Below are 27,822 nucleotides of genomic sequence, written 5' to 3'. Positions count from 1 at the left end.
ATTCCCAATTCGGTTTATTAGGGCAATGGGAGCCTTAGGGACAGTCCTGGTCCTGGGTTATCAATTAGAGTGCAGTGTTCCAGAAGAAACACCCAAGGACTTGTGTCTCTTGACTTCCTCCAGCTAAAGCTTCACCCTTAAGATCAATCCAAAACTCAGGAATACCGGAGCCCTGAGGTGGCTTTGGCCACCTGATGCGAAGAACTGACTCATTTGAAAAGACCCTGATGCTGGGAAAGATTGAAGGTGGGAAGAGAAGGGGACAACAGAGGATGAGATGGTTGGATGGCATCACCGACTCTATGGGCATGAGTTTTAGCAAGCTCCAGGAGTTGGCGATGGAGAGGGAGTCCTGGCATGCTGCAGTCCATGGGGTTGCAGTCGGATATGACTGAGCAACTGAACTGAACTGAGGTGGCTAATGTCTGTAGCTGTGGTCAAGCAAATAAAAAGGCTGGAGGTGGGAGACAGCCATCTGGAGATCTAAAGAGCGGAAGACACTTTTCCAAACCCAGAAGATCCACAACATTTTGGGTGCAACTGCCTTCATTTAGCTGTTGGAGAGCCTGTCAGGATCTGGAGATTGTGGTCCCATCTAGGGGAGACAGAAACTCCAGGTCCAAGAGGATTCATTTACCCTCATGTTTTTTTGAAACTCTGCCATCCCCTGCTGTCTTTCCTTGGAACCCAAGCCTGGGCGCAATCCACGCTTATGACACCACTCCAGGTCACCGAGTCCTGAGGGGAATATAGTAGGCATTTCTTTTTTCTTTTTTAACTATATCTTGATCTGATACTCAAATAGAGAGTATTCACTGTATTTTATATTTGCATTGAGCGGATTTACTCTAATGTGTTTTATTTCATTGTGCAGAAGCTGAATTCACATATGCCCATAATTGTATCGTGTGTGTGTGTGGTGTTGGTTTTTTCCCCCAGACATAATTACTAAGTGCTGAATATGTACCCTTTGCTATAAACTAGCTCTTGCCTTTTCTATTTGCTGTGTCTGTGTTAAAATTAGCATCGCCATTGTCCCCTCCACCCCGCCCACTATTCTTTCCACTGGGAATTATCAGTCTGTTTTCTAGGTCTGTGAGTCTCTTTCTGAAATGAAGTCATTTCTATCAAATTGTGAATTCTGTCTCTTGTGGCTATCGTGTGACATATGTCTTACTCTGCGTAAGTTCAGATGGTATGATTATGTCTGGTCCATCCGTGTTGCTGCTAATATCCTGGTTTCATTCTTTCATGTGAGAAAGTAATATTCTATTGGATATTTGTACCAGATATCCTTTATCCCCTCACCCGTCCCCGGACATTTTGGTTGCTCCCCAGTCTTGGCTACTGTCAGTAGAGGTGTAGTGAGCAATGGGGCGCAAGGATGTTCTCAAGGGGTGGTGTTCTCCAGATATTCCCCCAGGTGTGTGATGGTCGGGCCTTACACTGGGTCTCTTTGGAGTGCTTTCAGGAACCTACTTCTACTGTTCATAGTGCCTGGTACCAGTTTCCATTCCCAGCAACATCGGAGGTGTGTCTCCTTTTATCTAAGCCCTCTCCAGCATTCATTGCTGGAGTCTTTCTGATGATGGCTATTCTGACTGGGAAGAGGTAATGATACCTTGTTTTTGATCTGAATGTCTCTGCATAGTAGCATGTCAAGCATCTGTTCCCAGAATTTAGGTTCAAACAGTGCCAGTCAAATTTACTCATGGAAAAAGGCTTCTGGAAGGCCAGCTGCTTTTTGAATTCTCTTTCGATTACCCGCCCCCAGACAGTTCTTGAGCGGAGGTGTCATGTACAGCCTCGCAGGCCTGGTGACTGAATACTGCGTGCCCAGAAGCACTAGTTTTCGTGTGTTGTTACAAGAAACAGCCACAAGGTGAAGCATTTCTTCATTACAAACTCAGTTGAGTAGGACAACTAGGGCCATAGGGACAGTCCTGTTTCTGGGTAGTTAAGTAGGGTGGGATGTGCCAGAAGAAACACCCAAGGACTTGGTCTCTTCACTTCCTACCGCTTACCCTTCACCTTCCAAACTGATCCTGCTGCTGCTGCTAAGTCGCTTCAGTCGTGTCTGACTCTGTGCAACCCCACAGACAGCAGCCCATCAGGTTCCCCCGTCCCTGGGATTCTCCAGGCAAGAACACTGGAGTGGGTTGCCATTTCCTTCTCCAATGCATGAAAGTGAAAAGTGAAAGTGAAGTCACTCAGTCGTGTCCCACTCTTAGCAACCCCATGGACTGCAGCCCATCAGGCTCCTCCGTCCAAGGGATTTTCCAGGCAAGAGTACTGGAGTGGGGTGCCATTGCCTTCTCCGAGACTGATCCTAACCTCTGCAATACTGGCGCCCTTAGGGTGATATGTCGGGAGCTGTGGTCACTCCAGGCAAAAAGCCTGGAGATGGGAGACCTAGCAGCAGCACGGCTGAAGAGTGGAAGATGCTCTTCCGAACCCAGAAGGTCCACTGCATTTGGGCGCACCTGGCTTCATTCAGTTGTTGGAGTGCCAGCCTGGGTCTGGAGGTTAAGGTCCCATCCAGGAGCCAGGCCCTCCAGGGTCATACCTGAATGGTCTAGTGGTTTTTCCCTACTTTCTTCAATTTAAGTCTGAATTTGGCAATAAGTTTTCCTATTAAGCACATGTTAAATTTTAAGAAATAAAAGTTATTTTTAAAACTTTTTTAAAAGCCCATTTTAAGAGGAAAATGAAGTAAAAAGTGCACACGACAAGCCCTTCACCATTCCTAATTCTTAGAAAATGCAAACTGAACCAACGACCAGGTATCGTCTGACAGTAGTCAGCCCAAGGTTTACAAACAATAAATCCTGGAGAAACCGTGCAGAAAAGAGAACTCCTACTCAGAATATAAGTTTCTACCAGCCTATACGCAGAGTGCTCAGAGGCGGCTTGAAGAGCTAAAACGTGAGTGACAGCACCATCCTGCACCCCCACTCCTGGGTGTACTTAGGCAGAAACCCGTTGTTCCAAAAGACACGTGCGCCCCAATGTCCCCTGTGGCACTGTTTACAGCAGTCAAGGCATGCAAGCGTCCACAATGTCCATCCACTCACCAACAGATCCTGCAAATCTGCTACATACATACAGTGGACTGTTACTCGGCCATAAAAGAGAATGAAACCATGCCATCGGCAGCAACCTGAATGGACGTGGAGATAATCACACTAATCAGACAGAGAGACAAATGATCCCACGATATCACATTTGGTGAAATGGAGTAGTGGATACAAATGAACTAATTTACCAAAAAGAAACAGACTCCCCAACTTAGGAAGTTTTATAGACTCACCAAAGGGCAAGTTTATTTGGGGGAGCTCCAAAATCACTGCAGATGGTGATTGCAGCCATGAAATGAAAAGACACTTGCTCCTTGGAAGAAAAGCTGTGACCAACCTGGACAGCATATTAAAAAGCAGAGACGTTACTCTGCTGACAAAGGTCTAGTCAAGACTATGATTTTTCTAGTAGTCATGTATGGATGTGAGAGTGGGACTATAAAGAAAGCTGAGCACAGAAGAATTGATGCTTTTAAACTGTGGTGTTGGAGAAGACTCTTGAGAGTCCCTTAGGCTGCAAAGAGATCAAACCAGTCCATGCTAAAGGAAATAAGTCCTGAGTATTCATCGGAAGGACTGATGTTTAAGCTGAAACTCCAATACTTTGACCACCTCATGTGAAGAACTGACTCATTGGAGAAGATCCTGATGCTTGGAAAAATTGAGGGCAGGAGGAGAAGGGGTCAACAGAGGATGAGATGGTTGGATGGCATCACTGACTCAGTGGACATGAGTTTGAGTGGTCTCTGGGAGCTGGTGATGGACAGGCAGGCCTGGCGTGCTGCAGTCCATGGGGTCACAAAGAGTTGACACGACTGAGTGAACTGAACTGAACAAAAAGACAAGTTTGGGCAGGGGGAGATATAAATGAAAAGGTTGGGATTAAAACATACACTGTAATATATAATATATACATATATAGCTACATATTTTATCTATATAAACATATTCTATATATAAATATGTATAATATCTATGCATAAAAGATAAGTGATGGAGACTGACTGAATACAACACGCATTAACAACCTATACGAAAAAAGCATCCGAAAAAGAACAGATACGTGTTTATATATACCTGGATCATGCTGTATATCTCAAACACACACAACATTGTAAACTATTATAATAGAAAATAGAATTTTGTTTAAAAGAAAAAAGTGGAAACAAATGCCTACTTTATTCCCCTCGGGCCTCGGTGACCTGGGCTGCTGTCATCCTCACAGCCTGAGCAGGCTTGGGTCCCAGGGCTGGACTGTCCCAGGGCTCAGGGAGCTGGGCAGTCTGGGGCAGCCAGTGAGCCTTCCTTGGATCTGTAGTGCCTGGTCCCCTCCCCACGGGACCCCAAACTCCAGATCCAGGCAAGCCCTCCCATAGCTACTGCAAGCCTACAGAACCCCAAAACTGGTGGACACTCTGGGCTTGAAGAGCTATGAAAAGTCACTCTTTTTTGATGTCTCCTGGTGGTGGGGTTTCCACTTCCAGCCTCCCTCCTTGGAGTCATTCCACCAATCTATGGCATCACCCCCAGCAAAGCACTTTTCTAGGACTAAGATCTGACTGGAAAGTGAAGGGAAAGGAAGATGAAGTAGTGAGCTACAAGCCCTTGGGTGTTTCTCAGGCACTTTCCACTCGAATTTACAGTCCAGGAGCCCATCTTTCTTTCACTAAGTCTCTAATTATCCAGAGCTGGTGTGAAGAAATGCTTCCCTCTTGTGGCCATTGCTAGTAACAATGACCTGAAAACCAACCAGTTAATCCTAAAGGAAATCAACCCTGAACGTTCACTGAAAGAACTGATGCTGAAGCTGAAACTCCGATATTTTGGCCACCTGATGGGAAGAACTGACTCATTGGAAAAGACTCTAATGCTGGGAAAGATTGAAGGCAGGAGGAGAAGGGGGTGGCTGAGGACAAGATGGCTGGACAACATCACTGACTCAATGGACATGAGTTTCAACAAACTCCGGGAGATGGTGAAGGACAGAGAATCCTGGAGTACTGCAGTCCATGGGCTCGCAAAGAGTTGGACACAACTGAGCATCTGAAGAGCAACAACAAACGATATTTAATATTCACAAGGCCTGGGGGGTTCTAAATGACCCCGTGCTGGAGAAATAGCCTGTGGCAGGTAACAGTACAATAATTCAAATCAGTGAAGACTTTCAAAAGTCAATTCAAAACATAAATTTTATGCATCCAAACTGAAAACACAAATTTCTGATTCTTAGTTCCCCATTCCTAAATCTTAGAGAAATGCAGATCAAAACAAGAATGGGGTATTATCTGACAGCAGTCAGTACAAAGTTTAAAAAGAATAAATGCTGGAGAAGCCTAGGAGAGAAGGGAACCCTCCTACACAATTGCTAAGAGCCTCTATAAAGAGGGCAACAGAGGAGGCTTCAAAACCTAAAACAAGAGCAACCATACCATCTGGCAATGCCACTCCTAGGTGTACGTATGGAAAAAAAAAACACCTTTCAAAAAGACACAGGCACCCCAACTTTCACTGCAAAACTATTGACCACAGCCAAGGCATGCAAGCATCCGAACTGTCCATCCACACACCGATGGATACAGAAGGTATGCTACATTCCTACAATGGACTATTATTCAGCCATTAAAAAAAGTGAAATCATGTCACCTGCAGTAACCTGGATGGATCTGGAGATGATCACACTAAGTAAGTCAGACAGAGAGAGACAAATATCCTATGATATCACTTATAGGCACTATCCAAAAAATGAACACAACTGAAATAATTTAACAAACAGAAACAGACTCCCTAACACTAGAAGCAAATTTGTGCTTAATCACTCGGTTACGTCCCACTCTTTGAGATCCCATGGACTGTAGCCCGTCAGATTCCTCTGTCCCTGGGGATTCTCCAGGCAAGAATACTGGAGTGGGTTGCCATGCCCTCCTGCAGGGGATCTTCCCAACCCAGGGATTGAACCCAGATCTCCCGAATTGCAGGTGGATTCTTTACCGTCTGAGCTACCAGGGTAGCTAGTACATTCACCAAATGGAAAGCTTGGGCAGGAGGAAATACAAATGATAAGGTTGGGATTAAAACACACAATAAAATATCATATATATACATATATAGATATACATTCTATATGTACCTATATAATATACATATATATATCATATATATGTATAGATATACATAATGTATCTATTATGTATCTATATAATATATATATCATATATATAAAGAACATGATCTATATATATAATATCTACATATAAAAAATGTCTGGATATCACATGGAAATCGCAACACTCTGTAAAGTCCTACATGGAAATAGAATTGGAAAAAGAATAGTTGTGTGTACATCCTGGATCATGTTGCTGGATACATCTGAAACTCATACAATATTGTAAACCCACTCTGCGTGCATGTGTGTGCTAAGTCCTGTCCGACTCTTTGTGACCCCGTGGGCTGTAACCCACCAGGTTCCACGAATCTAAAGAAAATAGAAATTCCATTAAAAGAAAATAAATGGAAACAAATGCCAGCTCCGTTTCCCTCAGGCCATGTGGCTCTCACATCACAGCCACCTGAGTAGGCTTGGGTCTCAAGGCTTGACTGTCACGGAGCTGAGGGAGCTGGGGTGTATGTGGCAGCCAACAAGCCCCCCATGAGATCCAAGTGCCTGGTCTTGTCCCCAGGGACCTCAAACTTGGAACCAGGCCAGCCCTCCCACAGCTACTGCAAGTCTCTGTGTGTGTGTGGTCTGCAAGTCTACAGCACCCCAAAACTGCGGGACGCTCTGGGCTTGAAGAGCTGTGAGAAGTCACCCTGATTTTGCTATGTCCTGGGGGCGGTGTCCCCGCTTTCAGCCTCCTTTCTTGAAGTCCCTCCACCAACTTATGGCAGCACCGCCAGCAAAGCACCTTTCTGGAACTAAGGTTTGGCTGGCGGGTGAAGGATAAGGAAGAAGTAGTAGTTAGACACAGGCCTTGGAGGTTTCCTCGGGCAATTTACTTCTAATTTACAGCCCAGGAGCCCAACTTTCTTTCACTAAGCCTCTGATTGCCCCAGGGACCAGAGCTGGGCCCGGAGAAATGCTGCCGTCTTGTGGCCATTTCTGGTAATGACAACTTGAAACCAGTGCTTAAAAGTACTTAATACTCTCAAGGCCTGTGGGGCTCAAAATGACCCCTAAGCTTGAGAAATAGCCTGCGGTAAGTAAGAGTAAGAGAATTCCAATCAGCGATGACTTTTCAAAAGCCCATTTCAAGTATTAAATTCTAGCATCCTTAAAAAGTAAAAAAAAAAAAAACCGCACATGAGACGTCGTCACCGTCCCTAATACGTAAAGAAATGCAAATCAAAATGATGATGCGGGGTATCACGTGACAGCAGTCTCCACAGAGTACAAACGGCATTCCGCAGAGTCCATGGGGAGAAGGAACTCCTATGGGGTTTCTGGGAGTACAAACTGTTAACATTCACTGTACAGAAGGCTACAGAGGTGGCACCAAGAACTGAAACAAGAGTCGCCATACAGTCTGGCAATCCCACTCTTACGCAACCTCCAGAGAAAACTATCCATCAGAGGCATGTGCACAACAGCGTCCCCCGCAGCACTGTTTACAACAGTCAGGGCAAGCAAGCATCCAGAATGCCCATCCACACACCAAAGGATACAGAAGGCGTGCTGCGTACATACAGTGGACCATTCGGTTCAGTCCAGTCGTGTCCAACTCTTTGCAACCCCATGAATCTCAGCACGCCAGGCCTCCCTGTCCATCACCGACTCCCGAAGTTCACTCAAACTCACGTCCATCGAGTCAGTGATGCCATCCAGCCATCTCATCCTCTGTCGTCCCCTTCTCCTCCTGCCCCCAATCCCTCCCAGCATCAGAGTCTTTTCCAATGAGTCAACTCTTCGCATGAAGTGGCCAAAGTACTGGAGTTTCAGCTTCAGCATCATTCCTTCCAAAGAAATCCCAGGGCTGATCTCCTTCAGAATGGACTGGTTGGATCTCCTTGCAGTCCAAGGGACTCTCAAGAGTCTTCTCCAACACCACAGTTCAAAAGCATCAATTCTTCGGCGCTCAGCCTTCTTCACAGTCCAACTCTCACATCCATACATGACCACAGGAAAAACCATAGCCTTGACTAGACTAACCTTTGTTGGCAAAGTAATGTGTCTGCTTTTGAATATGCTATCTAGGTTGGTCATAACTTTCCTTCCAAGGAGTAAGCGTCTTTTAATTTCATGGCTGCAATCACCATCTGCAATGATTTTGGAGCCCAGAAAAATAAAGTCTGACACCGTTTCCCCATCTATTTCCCATGAAGTGATGGGACTGGATGCCATGATCTTTGTTTTCTGAATGTTGAGCTTTAAGCCAACTTTTTCACTCTCCACTTTCACTTTCATCAGGAGGCTTTTGAGTTCCTCTTCACTTTCTGCCATAAGGGTGGTGTCATCTGCATATCTGAGGTTATTGATATTTCTCCCGGCAACCTTGATTCCAGCTTGTGTTTCTTCCAGTCCAGCGTTTCTCATGATGTACTCTGCATATAAGTTAAATAAACAGGGTGACAGTATACAGCCTTGACGTACTCCTTTTCCTATTTGGAACCAGTCTGTTGTTCCATGTCCTGTTCTAACTGTGGCTTCCTGACCTGCATACAAATTTCTCAAGAGGCAGGTCAGGTGGTCTGGTATTCCCATCTCTTGAAGAATTTTCCACAGTTTATTGTGATCCACACAGTCAAAGGCTTTGGCATAGTCAATAAAGCAGAAATAGATGTTTTTCTGGAACTCTCTTGCTTTTTCCATGATCCAGCGGATGTTGGCAATTTGATCTTTGGTTCCTCTGCCTTTTCTAAAACCAGCTTGCACATCAGGAAGTTCACAGTTCACATATTGCTGAAGCCTGGCTTGGAGAATTTTGAGCATGACTTTACTAGCATGTGAGATGAGTGCAATTGTGCAGTAGTTTGAGCATTCTTTGGCATTGCATTTCTTTGGGATTGGAATGAAAACTGACCTTTTCCAGTCCTGTGGCCACTGCTGAGTTTTCCAAATTTGCTGGCATATTGAGTGCAGCACTTTCACAGCATCATCTTTCAGGATTTGGAATAGCTCAACTGGAATTCCATCACCTCCACTAGCTTTGTTCATAGTGATGCTTTCTAAGGCCCACTTGACTTCACATTCCAGGATGTCTGGCTCTAGGTCAGTGATCACACCATCGTGATTATCTGGGTCGTGAAGATCTTTTTTGTACAGTTCTTCTGTGTATTCTTGCCATCTCTTCTTAATATCTTCTGCTTCTGTTAGGTCCATACCATTTCTGTCCTTTATCGAGCCCATCTTTGCATGAAATGTTCCTTTGGTATCTCTGATTTTCTTGAAGAGATCTCTAGTCTTTCCCATTCTGTTGTTTTCCTCTATTTCTTTGCATTGATCGCTGAAGAAGCCTTTCTTATCTCTTCTTGCTATTCTTTGGAACTCTGCATTCAGATGTTTATATCTTTCTTTTTCTCCTTTGCTTTTCCCTTCTCTTCTTTTCACAGCTATTTGTAAGGCCTCCCCAGACAGCCATTCTGCTTTTTTGCATTTCTTTTCCATGGGGATGGTCTTGATCCCTGTCTCCTGTACAGTGTCACAAACCTCATTCCATAGTTCATCAGGCACTCTATCTATCAGATCTAGGCCCTTAAATCTATTTCTCACTTCCACTGTATAATCATAACGGATTTGATTTAGGTCATACCTGAATGGTCTAGTGGTTTTCCCTACTTTCTTCAATTTAAGTCTTAATTTGGCAATAAAGAGTTCATGGTCTGAGCCACAGTCAGCTCCTGGTCTTGTTTTTGCTGACTGTATAGAGCTTCTCCATCTTTGGCTGCAAAGAATATAATCAATCTGATTTTGGTGTTGACCATCTGGTGATGTCCATGTATAGAGTCTTCTCTTGTGTTGTTGGAAGAGGGTGTTTTTTATGACCAGTGCATTTTCTTGGCAAAACTCTATTAGTCTTTGCCCTGCTTCATTCCGTATTCCAAGACCAAATTTGCCTGTTACTCCAGGTGTTTCTTGACTTCCTACATTTGCATTCCAGTCCCCTATAATGAAAAAGACATCTTTTTTGGGTGTTAGTTCTAAAAGGTCTTGTAGGTCTTCATAGAACCGTTCAACTTCAGCTTCTTCAGCGTTACTGGTTGGGGCATAGACTTGGATTACTGTGATATTGAATGGTTTGCCTTGAAAATGAACAGAGATCATTCTGTCATTTTTGAGATTGCATCCAGGTACTGCATTTTGGACTCTTTTGTTGACCATGATGGCCACTCCATTTCTTCTGAGGGATTCCTGCCCGCAATAGTAGATATAATGGTCATCTGAGTAAAATTCACCCATTCTAGTCCATTTCAGTTCACTGATTCCTAGAATGTCGACATTCACTCTTTCCATCTCTTGTTTGACCACTTCCAATTTGCCTTGATTCATGGACCTGACATTCCATGTTCCTATGCAATATTGCTCTTTACAGCATCAGATCTTGCTTCTATCTCCAGTCACATCCACAGCTGGGTATTCCTTTTGCTTTGGCTCCATCCCTTTATTCTTTCTGGAGTTATTTCTCCACTGATCTCCAGTAGCATATTGGGCACCTACTGACCCGGGGAGTTTCTCTTTCAGTATCCTATCATTTTGCCTTTTCATACTGTTCATGGGGTTCTCAAGGCAAGAATACTGAAGTGGTTTGCCATTCCCTTCTCCAGTGGACCACATTCTGTCAGACCTCTCCACCATGACCCGCCCATCTTGGGTTGCCCCACGGGCATGGCTTAGTTTCATTGAGTTAGACAAGGCTGTGGTCCTAGTGTGATTAGATTGACTAGTTTTCTGTGAGTATGGTTTCAGTGTGTTTGCCCTCTGATGCCCTCTTGCAACATCTACCGTCTTACTTGGGTTTCTCTTACCTTGGACAAGGGGTATCTCCTCACCGCCGCCCTTCCTGACCTTCAATGTGGGATACTCTCTAGGCCCTCCTGCTGCTGCTGTTGCTGAAGTTGCGGGCGCCCCCAAGCCCCATAACTTTCTCCGATTTTGGATCTTAGACCCCAGTAAACAAGTTGAGTACACTGGTCCTTAAAAATCACTCAATACTCTCAAGGCCTGAGGGGCTCAAAATGACCCCCACACTCGAGAAATACCTGAGGTGGTAATAGTGAGAGAATTCCAGAACAGTGATGACTTTTGCAGCCAATTTCAAGAAGTACATTTTAGCATCCTTAAAAAATATAAACGAACATGAGAATTCTTCTTCACCATTTCTAATATTTAAAGAATTGCAAATCAATGAGGAGGTACCATCTGAGAGCAGTCAGCATAAAGTCTACAATCAGTAAATGCTGGAGAGTCCCCGGAGGAAAGGGAACCTTACCACATTGCTTCTGGGGAAAGTAAAGTGCTGCTGCTGCTGCTAAGTCGCTTCAGTCGTGTCCGACTCTGTGCGACCCCGTAGACGGCAGCCCACCAGGCTCCTCCGTCCATGGGACTTCCCAGGCAAGAGTACTGGAGTGGGGCGCCATTGCCTTCTCCCAAGTAAAGTGCTAACAGCCACTATGCTAACAGCCACTATAAAAAGGCAACAACAACAACAAAAGGCAACAGATGTAGCTTCAAGGACTAAAACAAGAGTGACGATGATCTGGCACTCCAACTCCTAGGCGAACATCCAGAGAAAATCATCCTTCAGAAAGACAGGCGCACCCCACTTTTCACCGGGGCATTGTTTACAACAGCCCAGGCATGCAAATTCCAAAACGTCCACCCACACACCAACGGATACAGAAGGCGTGCTACGTACGTACGATGTATGCAGCGATACACACATAAAACAGAAGGGATCTTTTTGGACAACCTATTTGGATCGGGAGATGATCACACTAAGACTGAGAAATGCAAATATCCTGTGAAATGGCATAGAGGTGAAACAGAATAATGGATACAAATGAACTAATTTACCAAACAGAAACTGAATCCCTGACTTAGGAAACAAATTTAGACCCACCAAAGGGAAAGTTGAGGCAGGAGGAAATATAAATGTACAGGTTGAGATTAAAACATACACAGTAACATATCGTGTATCTGTATATATATACTGGAGAAGGCAATGGCACCCCACTCCAGTTCTCTTGCCTGGAAAATCCCATGGACGGAGGAGGCTGGTAGGCTGCCGTCCATGAGGTCTCGAAGAACAGGACACGACTGAGCGACTTCACTTTCACTTTTCACTTTCATGCATTGGAGAAGGAAATGGCAACCCACTCCAGCGTTCTTGACTGGAGAATCCCAGGGGTGGCGGAGCCTGGTGGGCTGCCGTCTACGGGGTCACACAGAGTCGGACACGACTGAAGTGACTTAGTAGTAGTAGGTATATGTATACATATTATATCTATATAAACATATTTTTATATATTAGATATGTATACTTAGGGCTTTCCAGGCAGCACTAGTGGTAAAGAACCTGCCTGCCAATGCAGGTTCAATCCTGGGTTGGGAAGACCCTCTGGTAGAAGGCATGGCAGCCCACTCCAGCATTCTTGCCTAGAGAATCCCATGGACAGAGGAGCCTAGCAGGCTACCGTCTATAGGGTGGCAGAGTTGGACACGACTGAAGGGATTTAGCATGCACACATATGTGTACTACCTAATAAGCCACAAGGACTGACTGGTCAGCACATGGAAATCTCAACACTGTGTAACGACCTATGTGAAAACAGAAAGTGAAAAAGAATCTACATATGTATATATGAATAGCTGGATCATGTTACTGTAAATCTCAAACACACACAACATTGTTAAGCATTTCTACTCTAACAGAAAATGGAAATCCCTTTAAAAGAAAATAAATAGAAACGCGTGCCTACTCTATTCCCCTCAGGCCTCAGCGACCTGGGCTGCTGTCACATCCTTGCAGCCTGCGCAGGTTTGGGTCCAAGGACTGGAGTGTCATGGGCTGAGGAAGCTGGGATATGTGGCAGCCAGTGCGCCCCCCCATGATACGCCAGTGCCTGGTCCTGTTCCCATGGCACCCCAGACTGCAGACGCAACCCAACCTTCCCACAGCCACTGCAAGCCCACAGCACCCCAAAACTGGTGGACGCTCTGGGCTTGAAGGGCTGTGAGAAGTCACCGTTTTGGGACATCTTCTGGTGGTGGGATTCCGGCTTTCAGCCTCCTTTTTGGCGTCCCTCCGCCAAGTTATGGCAGCATCCCCAGCAAAGCACCTTTCTGGAGTTAAGGTTTGGCTGGTGGGTGAAGCTTAAGAAAGAAGTAATGAGATACAAGCCTTTGGGTGTTTCTTCTAGCAATTTGCACACTAATTTACAACCCAGGAACCCGACCTTGATTCACTAAGGCTCTGATTGCCCCAGGAACCAGAACTGGGCCTGAAGAAATGCTGCCATCTTGTGGCCATTTCTGGTAACGACAACTTGAAAAACAGTGCTTCAAGGGATAAGTTCACTCAGTCCATTCTACTCTCTGTGACCCCATGGACTGTAGACCACCAAGCTCCTCTGTCCACGGAATTCTCCAGTCAAGAATATTGGAGTAAAAAAAAAAAAAAAAGAATATTGGAGTAGATAGCCATTTTCTTCTCCCAGGGATCTTCCCTACCCAGGGATCGAACCCAGGTCTCTTGCATTGCAGGCAGATTCTTTACCATCTGAGCCAAGGACAACTTGAAAACCAGTGCTTAAGGACAGTTAGTATTCACACGGCCTTGCGAGCGCTCAGTAAGCCCTATGCTTGAAAAATAGCCTGAAGGAGGTAATAGTAAGAGAATTCCAATCAGAGATGACTTTCAAAAGCCAATCTCAAGTTAATTTTAGCATCCTTAAAAAGTAATCACACACATGAGAAGGTCTTCACCATTCCTAATCCTTAAATAAACGCAAAGCAAAACGACAATCAGGTTATCTGACAGCAGTCAGCACTAAGTCTACAAGTAACAAATGCTGGAGAGGCCATGGGGAAAAGGGACCCCTTCCTATGCTGCCGATGGAATGTAGATTGCTAACAGCCACTATAAAAAATGCTACAGACATGGCATCAAGAACTAAAACATCAATGACCATACCATCCAGTAATCCCACTCTTAAGCGTACATTCAGAGAAACCCATCTTTAAAAAAGATACGTGCAGCCCGACATCCACTGCGATACTATTTACAACAGCCAAGGCATGCAAGCATCCAAAATGCTCATCCGTTCACCGATGGATACAGAAGGTGGACTACATACATACAGAAGGACGATTGCTCAGCCACGAAAAAGAGTGATATCGTGCCGCCTGTGGCAACCTGGATGGATCTGGAGATGATCACTCTTAAGTCCGTCAGATGAAAAAGGCAAATATCCCATGATATCATGTCAAAGTGAAATGGAATAAAGGATACAAATGCACTAGTTTACCAAACAGAAACAGACAATCTACTTAGAGACTTAAGGTCACCAAAGGGGAAAGCTTGGGTGGAGGGATAAAAGTAGCCTGGGATTAACATACACACACTACTATATATGAAAAAGATAACCAACAATGACCTTCTGTATATTACAGGAACCTCTACTCAATATTCTGTGATAAGCTATAAGTGAAAAAAATCTGAAATAGAATGCATCTACCTATATATGGTAATCAATCCTTTACTGAATACCTGAAACTAGCAGGAAATTGTACATCAACTATACTGCAATAAAAATTTAACATTAAGTATGTAAGTAAATAAGTCAGCTTATAAACAAACTTCTTTGCACAGCAAAGGCATCCATAAATACACTATAGACAATCTATGGTATACGGAAAGTATTTGCAAAAACTGTAACCTACAAAGCATTAATTTCCAAAATATACATGGATCTCATACAACTCAACTTCAGAAAAAGAATGCAATCAAAAAATGGGCAGAAGACCTAAATAGATATTTCACCAAGGAAGACATCCAGATTACCAACAGGCACATGAAAAGACCGTCAATATTGCTAATTATTCAGTTCAGTTCGGTTGCTCAGTCGTGTCCGACTCTTTGTGACCCCGTGGATCGCAGCACGCCAGGCCTCCCTGTCCATCACCAACTCCTGGAGTTTACCCAAACTCATGTCCATTGAGTCAGTGATGCCATCCAGCCATCTCATCCTCTGTCGTCCTCTTCTCCTCCTGCCCCCAATCCCTCCCAGCATCAGAGTCTTTTCCAATGTGTCAACTCTTCGCATGAGGTGGCCAAAGTACTGGAGTTTCAGCTTTAGCATCATTCCTTCCAAAGAAATCCCATGGCTGATCTCCTTCTGAATGGACTGGCTGGATCTCCTTGCAGTCCAAGGAACTCTCAAGAGTCTTCTCCAACACCACAGTTCAAAAGCATCAATTCTTCGGCTCTCAGCCTTCTTCACAGTCCAACTCTCATATCCATACATGACCACTGGAAAAACCACAGCCTTGACTAGACAGACCTTTGTTGGCAAAGTAATGTCTCTGCTTTTTAATATGCTCTCTAGGTTGGTCATAACTTTCCTTCCATGGAGTAAGCGTCTTTTAATTTCATGGCTGCAATCACCATCTGCAGTGATTTTGGAGCCCAAAAAAATAAAGTCTGACACTGTTTCCACTGTTTCTCCATCTATTTCCCATGAAGTGATGGGACCAGATGCCATGATCTTCGTTTTCTGAATGTTGAGCTTTAAGCCAACTTTTTCACTCTCCACTTTCACTTTCATCAAGAGGCTTTTTAGTTCCTCTTCACTTTCTGCCATAAGGGTAGTATCATCTGCATATCCGAGGTTATTGATATTTCTCCCGGCAATCTTGATTCCAGCTTGTGTTTCTTCCAGTCCAGCATTTCTCATGATGTACTCTGCATAGAAGTGAAATAAGCAGGGTGACAATATACAGCCTTGCCATACTCCTTTTCCTATTTTGAACCAGTCTGTTGTTCCATGTCTGAGATATGCAAATCAAAACAACTGAAGTATCACTTCACATTGGTCAGAATGACCAACATCAAAAAGTCTGTCAACAACAAAGACTCATGTATCCCATTGTTCATTGCAGCACTATTTACAATATCTAGAACATGGAAGCCACCTAGATGTCCATCAACAGGTGAATGGATAAAGAAGTTATGGTACATATACACAATGGAATATTACTCAGCCATAAAAAGGACCACATTTGAGTCAGTTCTGATGAGGTGGATGAATCTAGAACCTATTATACAGAGTGAAGTGAGTCAGAAAGAGAAAGATAAATACAGTATTCTAACACATATATATGGAATCTAGAAAAATGGTACTGAAGAATTTATTTACAGGGCAACAACGGAGAAACAGACACAGAATAGACTTATGGACATGGGGAGAGGGGAGGAGAGGGTGAGATGTATGGAGAGTAACATGGAAACTTACATTACCATATGTAAAATAGAGAGCCAACGGGAAATGCTGTATGGCTTAGGAAACTCAAACAGGGGCTCTGTATCAACCTAGAGGGGTGGGATGGGGAGGCAGATGGGAGGGAGGTTCAAATGGGAGGGGATATACGAATACCTATGGCTGATTCGTGTTGAGGTTTGACAGAAAACAACAAAATTCTGTAAAGCAATTATCCTTCAATAAAAAAATAATTTTTAAAAAGTCTATCAACAATAAATGCTAGAGAGGTAATGGGAAATGGGAACATACCCATATCATGGGTGGAAATAGAAACTGGCGCAGTCACTACAGAGAATGTTATGGAAGTTGATCAAAAAATAAAAAATAGAGTTATCATATAGTCCATCAATCACACTCCCGGGCACTGATCCAGAAAAAATGAAAAATCTAATTCTAAAAGATACACTCACACCCAATGTTCATATGTTCGTAACAGCATAATTTGCAAGAAACAGCAATGTAAATATTCCCAGATGCATGTACACAGAACATGTGGTGTGTGCATGTGTGTATATATATGTGTATACACAACATACATGCATACATACACACGGGCTTCCCTAGTAGCTCAGTTGGTAAAGAATCTGCCTGCAATGCAGGAGACCCTGGTTCAATTCCTGGGTCAGGAAGATCCACTGGAGAAGGAATAGGATATCCACTCCAGTATTCTTGGCCTTCCCTTCTGGCTCAGCTGGTAAAGAATCTGCCTGCAATGCGGGAGACCTGGATTTGAACCTTGGGTTGAGAAGATCCCCTGGAGAAGGGAACAGCTACCCACTCTAGTATTCTGGCCTGGAGAATTCCATGGACTGTGTATAGTCCATGGAGTGACAAAGAGTTGGACACGACTGAGTGACTTTCACTTTCATATACACACACACACTGGAATACTGCTCAGCCATGAAGGATAAAATAATGCCATTTCTAGCCACATGGATGGACCTTGAGATTATCATCCTGAGAGAAGTGAGCCAAAGACAGATATCACATGATACCACTTATATGAGGAATTTTTAAGTCATGGAAATGATCCTGTTTATAAAATCGAAACAGACTCATAGACATAGAAAACAAGGTTATGGTTACCCAAAGGGAAAGGAGGAAGGGATAAGTGAAGACTTGGGGATTAAAAAGATATATATTCCTCTATATAAAATAAAAAAGACTTACTGTATCGCATGGGGAACTATATTCTGTATCTCATAAAAACCTGTAACAGAAAGAATCTGAATATATATATACATATATATATATATATCACTTTGGGCTTGCCTGGTGGCTCAGAGGTTAAAGTGTCTGCCTCCAGTGCAGGAGACCCAGGTTCGATCCCTGGGTCGGGAAGATCCCCTGGAGAAGGAAATGGTAACCCACTCCAGTATTTTTGCCTGGAGAATCCCATGGATGGAGAAGCCTGGTAGGCTACCGTCCACGGGGTCACAAAGAGTCGGACACAACTGAGCAACTTTACTCACTCACTCACTCATGTCGCTTTGCTGTACACATGAAACATTACAAATCAACTATACTTCAACAAAAGAAATACAGTACTCCTGGGTCTTCTAACTGGACAATTACTCCAATATTTAAGTTGGTGCAAGTTTTTTTAATAAAGTCAGTCACTCCCTAGACTCCTTAAGATGTCCCCGGTGATGAGAAACGAAGGTCTCTTGCATGCTAACATGTTTGTGGGAAATGTAATGTGTCAGGGTAAATGTGTTATCATCCTTTCATAATTTACAAAATAAAAAATACTTAAATGTAATATATGAGGGCACTTTTGCGATCTTGATCAGAAAACAATTAGGGAAAGACTGATCAACCTGAATGACAAGCATCCTACACGGACACTGTGGCCAAGACCCAGGGGGAAATCCTTAAGTTGTGGCAGGTTTAGAACGTCCACTTGCAGCCATGGAGTTTGAATGAAGACTTAGAAGTTCCTGCCTCACTGCATGGGTTTTGTGTTCCCGGTATCCTTTATTAGAACATCCTGTGAGGGCCAAGACGTCGAAGTGTTCTGTGTGCAGGATGTGTTCCATACTCACGGGCTTCCAGGTGTGCAGGTACATGGTTTTCTCCTCCCCACAGCCTTCACCTACCTTGTTCCAGGCCTCCTGGAACCTGCAGAGGTCGGAGCCCCTGACACAGACACGAGTCTATCGCAGACCCAAGACACCTTGACTCAGAAGACAATCCAGTGACCAGGAGCCCCAGAGAATATCACAGGCTACAGGGGTTCGGGGAGTCTAGAAACTAGCGAGGAAGGAACCCTAAGACCCACACTGCCTGGAGTTCATGACACTGATGCCATCCTTTCCCAGTTCCTTTCAAAACAAACCAACAGGCACAGAGAAGTGTGAACACCCAGACTGCAGGCAAAGCAGGTGTGCATCAAAAGCCCACAGACCCTTCCACCCTGGGCTTCAGGCCCCCCAGCCCCATCCTGGGTGGGATCTCACTTCCTTCACAGTAGCTTTGACCCCAGCAAGCCCGGCCCAGGAGTCAAGGAAAACCCAGCCCGCCCTGTATTCCAGAGCCTTCCATGGGGGCCAGAGGCTGCAGACCCCACCTCCCCCTGGTTCCTGCCAGGCACGGGCGCCGCCGTCCAACAAAGCGAGGCTGGGCCGAGCCCACATCTCAGACACCAGAGTGTGTTATCCTTTAATGAAGAACCGGGTGAGTGGGGCCCCCATTCTCCTGCAGGCCCCCCTGCAGCAGACACCCCTCACTCCTGGCGGCCTCGGTGGCAGGGTGGCCCTGAGGCAGCCAGCCCTGCTGAGGGGTGAGTTGGCGGTGGCCTCGAAAGGCATTCGTCTCTCGGACCCAGGAACGTGGCAGCAGCAAGAAGGCCAGAGGCGGCTGACGAGGTCAGGGCTGATGGAGCAGGAGGGCGGGACGGGAAGTGGGGCTTCTCCTCCTTTCTCTCTGGATCTCCCTGGGACGGAAGCCAGCGCTCACAACAGTCCAGTCTCTCCAGGGGCTGGAGGCCCTTTTGGCCTGGCCCTGGAAGCCCTTAGTCCTGGCTCCCTGCAGACTGACATCACACAGGCAACAGCCCACAGGGTCGCCAGGCACGGGCGGCAGACCGGGCACCACGCCGCCAGCCTCAAGGCCCCTGGCCTGCGAGGCGAGTCCAGCGGGGCCCGGGCCAGAGCCACCAGGAGCCCGGGAGGCACCTTCCACTAACTGCTGCTCAGGCACTACAGGATCTAAGAAGGTGGTCTCTCCCACGCAGTCCCAGGGCTGTCGAGGCAGGGTTGGGGCACGGCTGGCCCGCGCTCTTGCAGAGCCTACAGATCCGTGACCTTGTTTTCCACGGCTGCTGCGATCTGCTGGAGCCGATAGCCCAGCTGCATCTTCTGGGCCGTGCCGTCCTCCTCCAGGGCAGTGATGATCTGAAACGCAGAGACCAGCTCGACAGGGGGAGGCTAAAACTGATTGACTTGTATTCGCTCAGACCCCTACCTGAGGCCTCACGTGGCCGTGCTGCAGCAGTTGAGGGTAGGGGCCCGAGAAACCCTGTGGGCTGCCTCACTCACTTCCTCAGGGCCCGGCTGGAGGGAGGGAGGGAAAATGACAGAAGAGTCGCTGCGGGGTTTTAAGGATTCCTGAGGTGGGCGATGGAATGCCAGACTCAGGACCGAGCACTCAGGGCCGAGGAGCATCACCTCCCCTGGTAAAATCGTTTTCAGTGGAGGCCAGCCTTGCCCACCATGCTGGTCTTCTCCCCAGCAAGGCCCCCTGGAAGCCCAGCTCCACCCATCCTGGCTCCGCATCCACCAGCCAACAAGCAAATCTGAGTTCCCACGTGCCAGGTATAGGGCAAGGAGCAGAGACCCGGTGATGTGACAACAGATACGATCCCTGAGGTCATGGGGCTCGTTGGAGGGGAGACAGCTACTGACCAAACACGGACGGTACGGGGGGCAAGGACAGGAGGGCTTGCTGGCCACGCCTCCATGGGGGGACGAGACACAGGCCTGTCTCCCCCACACAAGGCCGCAGCATCTGGAAGTCACGCTTGCACACCATGCCTTTGCTCACTGCCTGTCTCTACTCCAGGCCTGGGCCAGGAGGCAGGTCCTCATCTCTCAACAGCAACGGCCACATCCCTGAGGCCACGCAGACGTCTGCGCAGATAATTCCAGCAGGCACTCAGTGGGCTGCTGCATCCGTCAGCAGACTGATGGACGCTCTGATCCTGAGGCCTAGCCCAGAATCCCCCCTAAAGCCCCCTCACTGGCTCCATCGTGCCCTCACCTGCCCCAGACCCTACGTCTGGACCCTCTTCTCTGTCTGCACCTGCAGCCCAGCCAGGCCCATGCCCACAGAGATGGCCTACACACCACACAGCCACGTGAGGCCTTGGGTAGGGGTCTGAGCGAGTACAAGTTAATCAGCTTTAGTCTCTCTGTTGTGTCCAACTTTTCACGACCCCATGGACTGTAGCATGCCAGGCTCCTCTGGAAGAATCCATGGGATTCTCCAGCAAGAATGCTGGAGTGGGTAGCCATTCCCTTCTCTAAGGAATCTTCCCAACATAGGGATCGAACCCAGGTCTCCTGCATCGCAGCCAGATTCTTTACTGTCTGAGTCACCAGGGAAGCCTGGACTAAGTGAGTGCTCCATCAATTGGATTTTTCAACCCTGGAGGGTATGTGAATTCATTTTATAGTCATGGGGGAGTCAGGGAGAGGGAGTCAGCGCACGGCTGGGGCCAACGTGGCTGCTGTGTCCCATCCCAGCACGTCCTACACACCATCTCCAGGCCCTGCTAGACCCCCAGCCACCCCCGCCACCAGGCCCAGGAGCCCTGCCAAGGGGCCCAGATGGGGAGGGTGGTCGCAGGTAAGAGTCAGGCCGATACCAGGAAGCACACGGCAAGAACAAACGCTGCCCGAGCCCACCGCTCTGTGCCTGGGGGAGACACGGAGCCAGTCACCCACTCACGTCATTCTGCCCACGCCCAGGTTCTGCTCACCTGGTCATAGTATTTGTTGATATACTTGTAGAGCTCATGTAGGGCCACTCGAGCCCCCAGGTCTCCGGAGTAGTTCTAGGAGGAGAGACAAGAGGTTTTAGAGCTAAGGGGTGCTGCCGGCCCCTAGAGGACCCCAGGGATGGGGAGTGAGGAAGAGGGCTCGGGAGGCAGAGGAAGGAGCAGAGCCTGGTGTCGGGGAAGCAGAGCCCCTCTCTTGATGAGGGGCTGCCAGGCTCAGCTGGGCACAGGATAGAGCCAAAAAGGGCCTCCTGGGTGGAGAGACCCCGGCTCTGCAGTTCCACCAGGCCCTGGGGTCTCCACTGGGGCCCTGCCTCTCTCCTGCTCCAGGCTCCAGCTGGGACCCTCTGTCACTCCAGGGGACCACAGAGCCCAGCAGGATGGACACTGCTCACAGCCTGTGACCCAGCCCCGCTCTGCTCCGGTCTCACTGGAGTCTGTCCTGAGGTCACACCCGGGCCCCTCCCTGGGGACCTCTCTGAGCCTCAGCCTCCTCTTCAGGATGATGGAGTCGACGCCGCCTGACTGGTAGAGCTCTTCTACGAGTGCAGTGAGAGGGAATCGAAGCACCTCACCCACAGCAACACCCCCAACTGTAGCTGCTATTGTTTCTGCGGTTGTGATCTTCAGCATCTCGGTTTCAGATTTAACATCGTTCATAAATTCCCCAGAGTGTGTGTTTGGGGGCTGTTTTAGGAGTAGGCGGGGGCAGGTCTACACTGCCCAGGAAGCAGAGCAGCAGGATGTGGACAGGCTGGGCCAGACGGTCCTGGGGTTCAATCCCTGCCTCCTCGCTGCCTGGGAACCGTGGTCCATAAACCCTGAACGGCAGCAAACATCTTAACACCCAGCTGAGTCCGGTCAGGTGGTAGCTGCCGGGATAAGACCCTGCTGCTCTCTGATGAGATGCTGGGAGGCCTGGTATTTTACAGAGGCAACAGGAACACTCTTCGGAGGCCCCAGGACTTCCCTGTACGGAGCAGTGTGAAGCAGGCAGGACCCTTGGGGCAGAAGGCCTGTGCCCAACCCAAGAAGCAGAAGCAGGGCCATACCCGAGACAGCTCGGCCAGGATGGAGTTCATTTCTTGATCACTGGCAGGGATGGTCTGTCTGATGTCTGCGTAGTACCTACCAGAGATTATGGGTCCAAAAGTCAGTAGAGAAACAAACCCTTCCTCACCCCCCCAGGCCCACCCCGGGGGCCTCTGCTGTAAACACCCACCCATCCATCCACTGGTTATCTTCCAGACCCAACTCCCTTCCCTCATACCTTTCCACCATCCGTTTGTACCGGGGAATATCGCGAGCATACAGAAGTTTGTTGATGGGGGAGTCCTGGGTGCCAGCAGGCGAGCAGCCAAAGCAAAGGAAGGATGAGAGCCCTGTTAGGGTGACCAGCTGTCCCACTGCCCCCGGCACTGCTTCCGTTTTAAAGCCCAGTCCTTGGCCTTCCCTTGTGGCCCGATGGCAAGGACTCTGCCTGCCAATGCAGGAGACGCGGGTTCCCTGATCCGGGAAGATGCCACATGCCTCCGGGCAACTAAGTCCCTGCGCCACAACTCCTGAGCCTGTGCTCGAGAGCCCAGGAGCCTCAACTATGAGACCACGTGCTGCAACTATGAAGGCCGGGCGCCCTAAGCCTGTGCTCCGCAACCAGAGAAGCCACCGCAGAGAGGCCCACACGCTGCACCCCCACTCGCTGCAACTAGGGGAAAGCCCGCACAGCGAGGAAGACCCAGCACGGCCGAAAATAAATAAGTAAAATGAACACACATTAAAAGAAAACTAAGTCCTGAATCACAGGAAACCTCCTCAGTCCCAGGCAAGCCGGACGGCTGGTCACCCCAGCTCCTTCCTTCCGTCACCCCTCCCCGTTGTCCCACCTCTGCCGTCATCACCTTGAACTTCTCCCCATCTCTCTTTCCAAGGTCATCTCTCAGCTCCACGTGCCTCCACCCAGACCCGGCAGGGAACTGGCAAGCCGTGTGGAGCCCTAAGACTGCTTCTCCATGTGCTGTCCATTCTCCACAGACTCATCTTAAAACTCAGGAAACTAACCCGGAAATTTAATTACATTGCCCCAGACCATCTCACTCATGCATGGCTGAGCTGGGATTTGAAGCAGGTCTCTCTCCAACCAGGGCCCACAGTCTAACAGGACCAGACACGTCCTCTACCACCGCACTGGGCTCCAGTCCCAGTTCTGTCCTGGGCTGCAGGACAGCACACTTCCGTTCTCGGGACCTGCTGCCTCATCCTACAGCTGCAGGGAGGGTGGGGCAAGACTGCACTGCCCGCTGAGAGCCAGGGTCTGAGACCAGATGCCTGCTTCTCAGCCGCTCTCCGCAGGGGCGCCCTCGGCATCCTGGTTTGCCCTATTCTTGACTCACCCAGGAAGCACCTGCAGTACTACCAGGAAGCGGGGGGCTGTGTGAAGATCAGACATCAGAACCGGACACCAAAGAGCACACACCCTGGAGTGGTGGTGTGGCCCTGTGGGTCTCAGCTCATCATGGGCAGAGTGATGAGAGCTCAGACCAAAAAATGGCTCCCAACAGACAGCTCTACGATTGGAGCCTTCCATCTCGTTTCTTCATACAGGGCTAGAGACAGATCTCTCAAGAGGTCCCAGGCCAACTGTGGCCCAGCAGACCAGGATAAGCAGATTCTGATCACAGGCCTGAGGAGCCACGAGGGTCCTCCCTGCTGGGTACCTGTGCAGTCCCGGTGGGGACCCTGTATCAGTCACGGACTCTCTGGGTTCTGACCCCTGTGACAACTGACCTGCACCCTCTGTGCCACCAGGCAGCAGCGGTCAGCTCCCGCTCCGTGCTTCCCGGCTCCCCTATCCGCACATCCCTGCTCGCCTGGCCCTCCCCGGACTCTCCCCCTTGTACTGCCCTGGCTGGTGGAAACCTCCTCCGCTGCCCTTGGAATCCAGCCCCCCAGGCAGCCAGGAGATGCTCGGTGTTTACAGAATCCAAGTCTCTGCCTAGAGACCACCCGGCGGCCCCTCCTCCAAGTCTGAGCTCACGACAGCCAGAGGCCCAGGGGTCAGAAGGCACCCCTCCCTCTTCCTCATCCCCCACATCCAACCCACAGCTCCTGCCCGCCCTGTACCCTTTCAATCCAGCTTGAACGCGGCCACTGCTCATCCCAGGGACAGCACAGCTTCTGCTCTGGACACCAGGCTCCAGTCCATCCACTGGCGACCACCTGGGGGCTCCACCTAACTCTCAGGTCTGACCCCCCACCCCTGTCCCCAGGCCCTCAGTGGCTCCCCATCACCCTCAGGGTGAGCCCTCGCCAAGTGGCCCTGGCCTCCTGCCACACCCACCAGCACCTACTGCCTTGTCTTGATGTTGTGAATCGGCACACATGGCCCCGGCCCTTGCTACATCAGCCTTGCTACAAGGCTGAGGCACGGCCACCTCCCAGGGAGCCTAGGAACAAAGCCCGGTCCAGGGCCAGGGTCAAAGGCCTCCCATATCCTCCTTCCAGACATCCTCCAGAAAGCCGGGAATCTGCGAGCGCTCACAGCACGGTCCACCCCCGGCCAGGCCGCCCCACCCACCCCCCACGCCCTCCCGGCCCACCCTGACCGGCTCACCCGGCCCAGCTTGTGGTCAGCCAGGGTGCAGGCGTCCATGAAGGTCTGGGCGATGACCAGGAGCACCGCGTCCATATTGTCAGATGTCTGCACGTCGAACACGAACTGCGGGTTTTTGATTATATTGATCCAGAACCTCAGGGGCAAGCTGCAAAGGGTGGGGTGGGGGAATGGGAGGGGCCGATGAGCCGCATGCGGGAGGCAGGCGGGGCCCCACACTGAGCAGGCCCACCCGGCCCGCCCCGCCCCCACCTGTTGGTCTTCCAGATGTGGACGGTGTCCTGGTCCGAGATGCCGTGCTGCTGGGCCTGCTCGTCCAGCAGGTCGAAGAAGTATTTTATGGCGAGAGGCACCGGGCGGCTGGTACTGAGAATCACCTGGAACAGGTCATCCACGAACTTCTGCAGGGTCCCCTGTGGGAGGGGTGGGCAGACACACAGGAGGTGCGGTCAGCAGGGGACCTCGGCCCGGCCCGGCCTCAGCCGCCTGGTGACACCACGTGAGCCCCGCACGCCCCACCCCCCATCCCACTGCCTGTCCCGTCCCTGCCCTGAGTGCCACCTTCATGGACAGCAGGCGTGTCAGGTAGATCTCCGGGATGGCCTTGGCCCGCTCCCGCTCCCCGCCCCGAAGGCTGCCCCTCCGAGGCCTGGGCGGCTCCGGCTCCTCGCTGGGCTTCACCAGGTGCCAGGGCCGGATGCCCCCCTCGTCCACATCCTCCAGCATCGGGGTCCCTGTGCCGAGACCTTACAGCTTGTCACCCCTTGTCAGTGCCCGCTGCCCTAGGCCCCTGGGGTCCTGCCAACACCCAGCAGTGTGGGGCCCCAGCCCCACCCCGGGTGGAAGGGAAGCCCACCCTGAGATCCAGAGGACCTTCTCCCATTACTGGACACCAGGCAAACCAAGGGCAGAGGACTGTGATGGGGGGAGCGGGGCAGGGGGATAGGTACTCACTCTCTCCCGGCACGTAGTCCTGGCTTTCCCGGAGGACGTGCTTGGTGAGGCAGGGCACGAGGGCCACAGTTGCTCCGTCGGGGACCTGCTGACCACAGTTGGTGACCCCTCCGCCAGCCCGCCCCACTGCGCCCCCCCAACCCCCGCTCAGCTCCCTCCCCTCCCACCTTGTAATGCTGCAAGGTGTTCAGGCGCCTCCACAGACCCTGGATCTCAGATGTCACGTCCTCGTCGGAAAGAATGAGATGCCCGGCCACCCCAGACCGCCACTCTGCAGGGGCAAGGCAGGCTCGGTCCAGGGCTTTCAGAACACCCTTCCTGCGGCGAGTGCTGCCCCTCTTCCCAGAGGCAGTGGCCCCTCTGTGAGGAGCAACCTCACCCAACTGCTCGGAAGAGCATAAACAGGGGCCCCTACCAGGCGCTAGGTCATCCCGGCAGAGATGCTGGAGAGTCCCCCCGCCTCCCCCCGCCCCCCAGTGATAAGATGACCCTGCAGAGCTGGTCTAGGGCCAGCCCTAGCCTCGGGATACCCAGACCACCCATCCCCTCCAGCCTTACCGACATCCAGGGTGCGGGGATCTGGCCGCTGGGCAAGGGGCACTCCTTTATAAAGCTGATCCAGCATTTTCTCCTTGGCCTGGGAGATGGTGTCACAGTCCAGGACCTTCACGGGCACGCCCTGGGCTTCTCCTGCTCCATGCCCCACAGCCAGCAGTGCGTTCAAGGTCTGTGCATGACACGTGGGGGCAGTCAGGGCTCACAGCACACGCGGGACGACCAAGATGTCAAGGCCAAGGACGGGGACAAGCCGTGAGGAGGCCACTGCCTCTGGCCTCCAGGCACCACACAGTCACCCGCTCGTGTCTCTTCACCTGCCTGCCTCCCCACGGACAGCGGCGCCCTCCACCCCGTGCCCAGTGCACTAGCGTCTGCTGGGTGAATGGCAGGAAAAAAATGGGAGAGCACCAGTCCCTCTGCACTCGGATCCCCAGGCTCCTTGGCTCAGCCGGTCAGGCCAAGGAACCTGAGAAAACCTAAGAAAACCTGTGTAAGAAGTGGAGTTCCTGCCAGCTGGCCAGAGGAGCAGGTAGGCGGAGTCTGAACGGGATTTTCCCCAAAGGAACTCCAGGCAGGGCACCAAGGGGAAAGCAAATCCAGAGGGAAAGGATGGGCAGGTCTGCCAGGCTGACTCCCAGCCTGGTGGGCTCAACCACACACCCCTGGCTGAGACACGGGTCAGGCAGACACTCAGGCCCCGACACAGCAAGGACCTGGGCTGGCTGCTCCCTAGACCCTGGCTGTGGGTACCCTGACTCCATTCCAAACCTGGGGAACCTCTGAGCCCCGAATCTTCAAGGTCTGCCCCTCAAGCCTCTATCCTGTAGCCAGCCAGAAGTTAAGCTGGCTCCAATCAGATGCAGACAATCACACGTGGTCGCGCTGCTCACCCTCATGGAGACTGACTCACCAGCAGGCATGCATGCACATGCGCGTACAAACACACACACACACACACACACACACACTCTCTCTCTCTCTCTCTCTCTCTCTCACCAGGGGCCGGTACTCCACATCCTCTCGGAGCAGGCGGTTGTCATTCAGCGTGTATTTGGCTTTGCCGGTCACACTGTCTACTGGCCCTTTGTCCACTTGATGCTTAATTCCACGGAAAAGCATGTACAAAGGCTCCCCTACTGCGTCCTGGGGAAGCA

At 49.7% G+C, this 27,822-nt stretch overlaps 2 protein-coding genes across 9 annotated transcripts in view; one reads left to right on the top strand and one right to left on the bottom strand.

Moving 5' to 3' along the window:
- FBXW12 (F-box and WD repeat domain containing 12) overlaps positions 1-19,733 on the top strand; it is a 41,068-nt gene extending 21,335 nt beyond the window's left edge. Inside the window, 2 exon segments of the mRNA XM_086365473.1 lie at positions 18,532-18,610; positions 19,137-19,733. Coding sequence (XP_086221599.1) covers positions 18,532-18,610; positions 19,137-19,733 — 676 coding nt within the window.
- The window catches only part of PLXNB1 (plexin B1), a 28,789-nt gene continuing 20,151 nt past the window's right edge, over positions 19,185-27,822 (bottom strand). For 7 of the 8 annotated variants that reach the window (XM_086368120.1, XM_086368122.1, XM_086368121.1 and 4 more), the window contains 11 exons: positions 27,665-27,811; positions 26,669-26,837; positions 26,278-26,381; positions 26,111-26,195; positions 25,718-25,902; positions 25,409-25,569; positions 25,157-25,304; positions 22,817-22,881; positions 22,599-22,674; positions 21,529-21,603; positions 19,185-19,942 (listed from right to left, as the gene is read on the bottom strand). In XM_086368120.1, coding sequence (XP_086224246.1) covers positions 19,838-19,942; positions 21,529-21,603; positions 22,599-22,674; positions 22,817-22,881; positions 25,157-25,304; positions 25,409-25,569; positions 25,718-25,902; positions 26,111-26,195; positions 26,278-26,381; positions 26,669-26,837; positions 27,665-27,811 — 1,320 coding nt within the window. In that variant the 3' untranslated portion in view covers positions 19,185-19,837. The remainder of the gene's footprint in view (positions 19,943-21,528; positions 21,604-22,598; positions 22,675-22,816; positions 22,882-25,156; positions 25,305-25,408; positions 25,570-25,717; positions 25,903-26,110; positions 26,196-26,277; positions 26,382-26,668; positions 26,838-27,664; positions 27,812-27,822) is intronic. The other variant, XM_086368124.1, reaches the window with a different exon arrangement.

This window comes from Bos grunniens, chromosome 22 (assembly GCF_055505025.1).
Source record: "Bos grunniens cultivar Pamir isolate PY7600 chromosome 22, Bosgru_T2T1.0, whole genome shotgun sequence".
NCBI lineage: Eukaryota > Metazoa > Chordata > Mammalia > Artiodactyla > Bovidae > Bos > Bos grunniens.
This window is presented reverse-complemented; position numbering and strand designations above follow the sequence as displayed.